This window comes from Vitis riparia, chromosome 6, assembly GCF_004353265.1.
Source record: "Vitis riparia cultivar Riparia Gloire de Montpellier isolate 1030 chromosome 6, EGFV_Vit.rip_1.0, whole genome shotgun sequence".
Classification (NCBI taxonomy): Eukaryota; Viridiplantae; Streptophyta; class Magnoliopsida; order Vitales; family Vitaceae; genus Vitis; species Vitis riparia.
This window is the reverse complement of record NC_048436.1, coordinates 15,262,964-15,271,939: the sequence shown is the minus strand read 5'-3', so window position 1 is coordinate 15,271,939 and position 8,976 is coordinate 15,262,964. Positions and strand designations below refer to the sequence as shown.

Sequence of the window (8,976 nt, the reverse complement as noted above, 5' to 3'; positions counted from 1 at the left end):
GCTCAAAATCTGCTCTTTGTTCAGTTCACCCCATCTATGTCATGACTAAGGCACTCCCCACTCAAAGGTTCATTTATCTTTGAAGCAAGCTCACAATGCTCCTTCACCCTGGGCATTTGAGGGGGGATGTTAGACAAAATAAAACTCATCCATTACAGACCCTATAATTGTATTACTTCAGTCAATAATACTTAGCCACATGTACAATTTGTTACAAAAGATTCTTTACCTTACCCTTTGCTGTATATAGTTCCTGTACAGGCTGTTTATACACAAGCTGGAAAATATTCATCAGTTTATTGTCCTGCTGCTTTTCATTGTCAATCCTGGAGGCTCCTAAAAGATATAATATCATTTATGAGAGGAAAAGGAGTCCAATTGGATTTGATAGTAAGAAACTTGCACATTTTATTGTGTCCCAAGAAGAATTTTATGCAATGCAACAAGGAAAATGAGCATCTTCTCAAGTCACTGCATTTGGGAAGTTGTTAACAGATGCTGATCAGCATTCTGGAATTAAAGCCCCCATATCCTGGTGCAGCCATCCATCTAAATGTCTATCTTTCTATCTCTTTCGATATTGAGAAAAAGCTTATAGTTTTCAGATGTTCTGTAAATCAAGTGGGTGAAACACAATGAAAAGATAGCCACAGACTATGAAGATGCTCAAGATTAGAAAACCAGAGTACCCAACAATAGAGAAGTCACAGGAATTGTGAGGTTGTCATCAATTTCATTGCTTATAGGGAGCGATTCCACCAATGTTGAGCCAAGAGAAACAACCAAGAAACCGAAAACCATTTCCCAACTTTCTTGAATAAACCCAAATGAGGCAAAATAATGCATGTACCTGTTACAACATTATTAATTAATTAATTACTAGGAAATCCAGAGACTCATTTGGTGGCAAAAAAACAAAGCAACAGAAGGAGCCAGGCAAAGTTACCCAATAGATGCCAAAAAACCAGCAACTGCCATTGCCAGGCTACCAGAGAAGGACTTGTTTCTGTTGTAGGGAATTTTCTGAACGCCAAACCGCCTTCCCACAAGGTCAGCTAAACCTGAAAATTTAATAGGTGAAAAAAGTCTATAAGCCCAAGTTGTATCGAAAAAGATAAGTTCAGGAAAGTTCCAAGCATGGCCTTCCTTTTTTTCATTTGTGTTGTAAGTCAAGTCTTCTTGTGGACTATACCATCTCCAGCACACAAGTTGCAAATTGCAGCAATTGCAATGGGGGAAGTTCTCCAATAGATTGCACAGGCAAGAGTAATAGCTGAGGCATAGCATAGTGGTCCCTTGAGAAGTTCCCTGATGCATGGAACAAGCTAATGAGATATTGAGCAACTTGTGTCAAGGAACAAACAACTAACCAATAGAAAGAAATATGGCTTAATTAAAATGTTCACTCTCTGTACAGAGCCACCATTATGTTACAACATGGCTTGTAGAATGGGTTCCCAGTCCAGAAATATCCTTAATTGAAGTGGCAACATTTCTGGTAATTAGAATCACCAAATCCGTTCCTTGTTATGACCAGAGAAAATAAGAAAAAGGTCCAAACAAGTTTGGTTTATAAGTCCAGACAGGCTTGTTTGTGGAAACAGAAACGTCACTAAGTGGGAATGGCTTGAGGGCCAGCTAGTTGTAAGATGCAAATGGGATTTTAATAGAAACATCCTGAAATAAGATCTCTTCCAAAATTGTAACCTGTGATCTCCGTATCTGCTCATTGACTTGACAACAGCCTCATCCTTCCATATTCCTAGTCCTAAAAGAAGCATTCGTATAATATTGACGCCTGGAATAAGAGCTGCTAAAAGTGCTCCCCGACAGCCCGAGCTGTAGTAAACCAATAATTAGTAATACCAATTCATCAGGCAGTTATGAGATCAAATATGGAAAAAAATTTTAGTCACATGACTTTACCTGAACAAAGGCCAGAAAAACATGAAAACCAATCCAACGCTTATATGGACAAGTTTCCTACTCACTGTCTAAACAAGAGAATATAAGAATGAGTAACCTTTATAGAAAGGTAGAAGATGAATAATGATGTTCCCAAGATATGGCACTTGATTTAAAAACTAACAAATTGCTCATAGAATAATTAATCCCTTCTGGAATCTGTAAAGATCTTGTGGAGGGTTCCTGCATAGATGATGATGATGATGATGATGATGATGATGATGATGATAAATATTATTATTATTATTATTATTATTATGATAAAACTAATGGAAAGATCTGCAATGGATCCATTAAAAAAGAGGAGGCAAGGAAAAAGAGGAGGCATGTAGTTCATAAGATAGAAGCCTCCTGATTTCCATAGGCAGAAACTCAATTTTGATGATTCAACGCAGAACGAGATGAGATAAATTCTAAGGCACTCACATCTAACATCAAAAGTCTCATAAGCTGTGAATGCAACAGACAATCTTGGAGATCAGCTAGATTCTTGTTCAATCTGAGGTTTGCCTCAGCATGTCAAGGGCATCAATTCAATGATAAAAATTAAGCTTTTAAGGAAATTTCCAAACCAACAATTTCAATGAAATCTTTCCATTCCTCACTTACTAAAGCGAAGGTTTAGCACCCATAAACCAATTTGCTTTCAATCAAACAATTCCGAGTTCAATTTTCTGCTAATACTAACCAATTTCAAGAAGCTCAATGACCATGGTGTTCACAGTACTTCTAAATTCTACATACATGAAACAACCTATGAACTCCCTATCCCAAAATTGAGGATTTCTATTGCAAAGCCTCGTGTAAATGATTCTTAATTCGACATCCTAGGGGATTAAAGTTCACTGCAGCTTAACTCAACTCAACAAAGCCTTAAATCCAGTCACCTTGTACATGCTGAGCTACTAATTTCAGTAAATTCTGACACCAGATTAAAAATAGTAGGGTTTATTTGCTATTCAAGTTGAAATCGCTCTAGAATCACCAAAAGAAAAACAAAGTCAATCCCGTTCCAGTTAGATTTCTCTCCGTTTCTTGGAAAAAGAACAAAGAGAAACAAGAGAAAGTTGTTAATACTCAGACTTCACTTTTCATTCCTTTCCCTTTTCTGCCACCAAACCAAGTGAGGGCCAGTCACAACAGAAAATTCCTTACACAGAAGATAGAAAATCAAACAGTCCGCACCTGGCCTGTGAATCCTCGCTTCGCAATCTCTCCCCAAAACTGAATCAGCGAAAGAACAGTGCCGCCAGTCAGAGCTGCGGCGCAGATGTCGCCGGCGACCGGATTCTGAGGCAGCATCAAGGCCGATGAGGAAGTCAAACCCCAGTGAGCTCGTCCCCGTTGGGTACACGGAAACCGGTAGTGGCAGTGACGCCGGCGGAGAAGGTGACCTTCAGAGGCGGACGGCCAGCGAGGCGGAAATCAGCTGTAGAGTAAGCGACGGCAGCTGAGGCACGTAGAGTTGAGACGTTGTTGCTGCACCCATTGCAGTCTATACTCCTAGTGGCCTACTACCAAACATTTTGGTTCAACGTCAGCTTCCTGACAGCCAAGTTGGTTTTTCCCGATGTTTTCATATCTGGATCGAACAATCGAACCCAAAAATTATCGGTTTAGGTTCATTGATGGAACAGAATCAAATCGGTGAGATCATAAGTAATTCATATATTATTAAAATTAAAAATAATTATAAAAAATTTAAAATACATATAAATAAATTAAAAATCAATAATATTATTTTATATATTTAATATTATCAAATTAAATCATATTAATATTTTAAATTTTATTAAATAAGTATAATATTTAAATGTGAATATATTAAAAATGAAAAAAAATTCAATTATTTACTTTAAACTAATTTTATAATTTTTAAAAATATTATATTATTTTTATTTAATATTATGAATTTGTTTAAAATAGAATATATTTTGTTTTGTTTGAACATGTTAGATATCGAAAGGTTTATAGCTGATTGGTGTGTCCTATTTTTCATTGATTAATGTTAGCAATCCCACATGAGAGGAATCGCCTATAAAAAAAATCCTCATAGAAGACATAAGCATCACCACATCTTGTGGGCTCAAGACTCAGCCCATAAAATGACTAAGGTGGGGCTGGACTTTGTTGTAAAATTATAGGTCCCATGATGGGCTTTTGCCAAAAAAATTTTTCATTCCCCTTCCTCCTTAACTGGGGAATGGATTTGGTGATTTCAATTTGTGCATTTGTATGTATTTAGGAATGTAAGATTGAAATAATTATTTATTTTTATTTCAATGTTAAAAACATTTATTTTTATTTAAAAAAACACTCTCATTATACCTAGTTTTCAATAATTAAAAAAAAAAACTTTTTTGGTGTGTGGTTTAAAAACATATTTGTTTTACAAATTTATACGAGTGTTCACTATTGTTTTTGAGAAATAATTTTTAAAAACTAAGAATTTAATAATTTTTAAAAATAATTTGAAACTCAAAAACATATATAATGACTATAAAAATTAATAAAAATAATTAATGTTTTAAATTCTTTAATAAATCTTCCCATTTCTAAAAATAATTTGAAATTAAAAAATTGATTAATTAATTACAAATTAAATAAAAAATTTAAAAATATCATGTCCTTAATCTAGTACTAAAGGTATGCATGTAATGAAAATTTTGACTTAATTATACCTTAAAAAAATTAAACTTTGTTTGTTTTTAAATTCATTTAAACTAAAATAGTATTATCAATTATTAATTTTACATTATTATTATTTATTTTTAACAAAATAAATCAATTATGCTTTAATAAGATATTAATATTCATATTTTATAATTTTTCATAAAAATATAATTTATGATTTTATTATAATATTAATATTCATGTTTTCATATTTTATTAAAAACTATTTATTTTTTAATTTATTTATAATTACAAAACTATATATATATATATATATATATATATATATATATATATATATATATATATATATATATTTAATAAGACTTGAAATAAAGTTAGTTTATATATAACCCTTCCTTAAGCCCATCTTCCATAATTTATCCAAAAAAGTTTTTGATTTTTTAATTTTTAAAAAGTGCTTTTAAGGTAATCAAAATACCTCTTAATAAGGGATGAATCGAAAGATAACCTTTGGAAACATTCTTGACTTCATTTCATTTTCACTTGAGTTATCCAAACATGGGAATGGACGAGAAGATGAATGAAATACCCATTCCCACTTCCCATCCCCGTACCAAACATAGCCTCATTGTAATATTTGTCACAAAAGTAATAACAGAAAAACTTGGGCATGACTCTTAAATTCTATAAGAGCCTTCCATGTATATGATAAATCCATAAAGATTCAACAAATGAGATTAAGGGCATGATTGAATTTTTTTCTTGAAAATTTCCGTGGATAAAAGGAATTAAAAGAAGGATAAACTAGAATCCTCATAAAAAAAATTATTATTTCACCAATAGATTTTTCCTTTTATAAATAATTAGAAATAAATTTACATTAATATTATATTCTTTATCTATATCAAGAAATATCATCCACGGGCCCATAATGAAATAAATTCACATACATTGGTTTTAATTTTATAATACTTCTTGAATAATCTTAAGAATATATCTTATTAAAACCTTATTAGAAAAAAAATGAATATAAAAAATCTTATTGAAAGGAAAAAAAAAATACAATATTCTTTAAATGATTTGATCATTAGTGCTCCTCATTAAAACCTTGTTAGCAAAACTCCCTAAAGTCGAGTCTCTACTAATAAAATGAAGCTGACGTGACAATTAATAAGAAAATTAATGGATACTCAAATCGATCATGCACATATGAGAATCAAAACATGCATAGAGAATGACTAGAATGGGAGTGGATGCGTACTTGGGCCACGAATGAGCAATGCGCTATCATAAAAATGGTAGACATGGATTATAGTTTCTTCAATGCTTCAACTTATAGGTGTCTCAATCTTTGCATTTTAATGTTGTATCTTAACTTTTCAATATAGTAAATAATAATATTTTTGTGAATAGATTTGTTAGATCATCATATAATTGTATATGATAAATATCAATTTCACCACTCTTTTAAAGCCCATGAGCATAAAAGAACTTAGGGGAAACATGTTTAATTTTGTCACCTTTTAAAAATCCTCATTTAAGTTGTGCAATATAAACATTATTATCTTTATATAATTTGATCAGATTATCTTTCATGTTAGATAATCCACATAATTCTCAAAATGTTAAATCATTGATCTAGCTATACATTTTCATGACTTATTTCATGGATTGTGAATAACTTTGAATAATTTGAAGATGTAGCATTATTGTTTTTTTTTTTTTAAACTTATTTCCACAATATTTTTACACTCCTATAGGTAAATACATACCTTGTTTGAATATCAAACTTTGCTTAGATCCAAAAGATATCAAACATATACATATCCAAACAATGGAGATTGAGATTCTTTTGAATGAAATAAACTCATGTTGATTGCTCTATAAGATATTGTGGTACATGTTTGACCTCATTAATTCCAAAGTTTTTGAAAAATTATATTTTGCAAACAAGTTGATTGAGAATGTTGTATATTTGATTATATATAATTTGCAAGATATACTAGTATACCAATAACACTAAGATAAGGTACTTCTAAACCAAGTCATTTTTTTTTCCTTTAATTAGGAGGAAACCAATTTTTATTCACTTTAGGTGAATGAACAACCATAGGGAAACTAAGTAGTATAATTTATTCATATGAAATCGCATTAAAACTTTCAATATATGTAAATTAATGAACTAATAAGCCACTTGGAAAATACTTATTTGTTGGGTAAGACAAAATTTTGATTTTTCAAAACCTTTTAATTCAATTCTTTCTTTAGATAATTAATCAGTTCTTATGAACTCTTCAAGAGTTCCAACAGGATTACAATAATTACAAACTTTCACTTTAATCCATATAAGGACATAATTTTAGTCATTATATTATCATTGTGGTGTTAAATTGAAAAGATGGAGTACGTTACTAGATTTTAGGCACAACAAAAATATGCCAATTTTTAATTTTTATTTTCTAGGATGTTTCATAATATACCTTATATTTAGATGTTCTCAAATCTTTTTTCCAAGTCGATTAAGAATATCTCACAAACCAAACATCTATCACTTGATGACTCTCTCTTTAGATCCTGACACAAAGAAAAGTGTAAGCTTCTCTTTTACCTTGAGAGCTGGGAGGGTAGCTAAGGTTTTTTCTTTGGGGAATGGAAAATGAAAGGTTGTCTAGACTTAAACACCGAGAGGGTTTATATAGACCTCTAGTATTGGACTTAAGTGACTAAGGTCCATCATATGGGCTTAAGTCACTTATTTCAACCTATTGAATCTTATTTATTAATTAACCAATTAGATAAGTTCCTATTAATTAAATAGCTAAAGTAGAAACCATAATATCACTAAATTATAAACATTTGTGCAATCTTGTACTCATGTATACGTACCCTCGTGTTTGTACACATATAATTAATTAAATAATCCTTTTAATATAAGTGTTACCAAAGAATAAAAGATCGAGTAAGGATTACTAAAACCCATAAGAAAATATTGTTTTCTTAGATCAAATTTTAAATTTGATTCAATATTTCACTAAGAGTCAATTGTATTCTAGTATCATATAAAAATTAAATTAAGATAATCAATTAATTAATTTCTTGGGTTCAAGACCTATTATTTATTTCAAGTTCCTATGAATCAATGTTTATAATCCTACAAGGTAATAGTTACTGACTTCTCAAGATTATCTTTTTGGTCCTTTGAGTCTCAAATTTATTTATATCATGACAAAAATGACATATTCTTGTCCACAAAGGACATATGCCAATTAACTAAAGGTATTACTATGACAACGTATTCTAGGATCATAAATACTCAGGATCACCCAAGGGGACAAATTGTCTCAACCCATGAGATATATGATCACATTAGGACCTTATCTGACTGTAGGTAAAAGTCATTGATGACCCAAGCACTGGTGCAATACTCTTTCAAATTTAAGAACTCATACAACATGGTAACTTAGAGAAGTCATAACGACCCAATAGTTATCTAGTTAGGACCTTTGTAGATCTAGTTCAATATATAAAATACCATACACACTATTACAATCATAATAATAAAACCATCTTAACGACTAAGACAAATCACCTCACCACTTTAGAGGTAGTGCACTATAGTTCTAATAGATTATCAAAGTCTACAAACCAGTAGTGAACAACTTATCTTTTTGTAAGAAATTTATGACTTGAATATTTTGTACAACTCTTAATGCACTCACGTCATATACTTGTAGCAATTATAATTCCTTAAACTATAATAATGAAATAGAAGAGTATTAAAAATACAAAAAAAATTTCTTGAGATGAGTTTTCAATACCCCAAAGATGAAAAACTAGGGATAAATGTACAAAGTAGTAGTAGGGGTTGATGTATGTTGTTTACAAACTTAATTTGGACAACAAATAACTTGTAAAGACATGGAATATTCAATTTGAATCAATACTCTTTCTTAATGCTTTATATGTTATAACTATTGAATCTCTACTTACTGTGCGATAACCATTTACTCCTTGGATTTCTTAGTAGATTGTAGTATTAGTGACTTTTATTTAGAGAAAAATTTACCTTTTTGTTATTATGAGTTAGTAAGTATGTCTTCTTAGGCCTTTTCAAAGCCTTTTAATTTCTTAACATTAACAACTTAAAGCCTCAAACAACATGATTAAACCGAACTAATCATTAAATCGGAAAAGTTATCGATTCACAGTTCAATGGTTAGATCGGTGGTTGAATCATGGTTGAATCGGTGACATAAAAAATATATAACTTATAATTTATTAAAATTAAAAATAATTTTTAAAATTAATAATAAATATATAATTCAAAATTAATAATATTTATTTCTTCATTTTTATATAAATGTATTAATATTT

General features: G+C 30.6%; 1 protein-coding gene across 1 annotated transcript; it reads right to left on the bottom strand.

The window, feature by feature from the left end:
• Nucleotides 1-383: 383 nt before the first annotated feature.
• LOC117915594 (farnesol kinase, chloroplastic) lies at nucleotides 384-3,548 on the bottom strand. Its single transcript, XM_034831190.1, has 6 exons — nucleotides 3,151-3,548; nucleotides 1,927-1,994; nucleotides 1,708-1,839; nucleotides 1,193-1,308; nucleotides 947-1,061; nucleotides 384-850 (listed from the first exon to the last, which is right to left on the bottom strand). The coding sequence occupies exons 1-6, from the start codon at nucleotides 3,265-3,267 to the stop codon at nucleotides 673-675; spliced, it is 726 nt and encodes a 241-aa protein (XP_034687081.1). The 5' UTR covers nucleotides 3,268-3,548; the 3' UTR covers nucleotides 384-672.
• Nucleotides 3,549-8,976: the final 5,428 nt, after the last annotated feature.

What these genes read in the sequence shown, in the direction of transcription:
- LOC117915594 (XM_034831190.1), bottom strand. Translation starts at nt 3,267, where the DNA reads ATGCTGCCTCAGAATCCGGTCGCCGGCGACATCTGCGCCGCAGCTCTG. An exon ending in TTTTTCTGGCCTTTGTTCAG is followed by an intron (nt 1,840 to 1,926) that starts GTAAAGTCATGT and finishes GGTTTACTACAG; the next exon opens with CTCGGGCTGTCGGGGAGCAC. An exon ending in GGTTTTTTGGCATCTATTGG is followed by an intron (nt 851 to 946) that starts GTAACTTTGCCT and finishes ATGTTGTAACAG; the next exon opens with GTACATGCATTATTTTGCCT.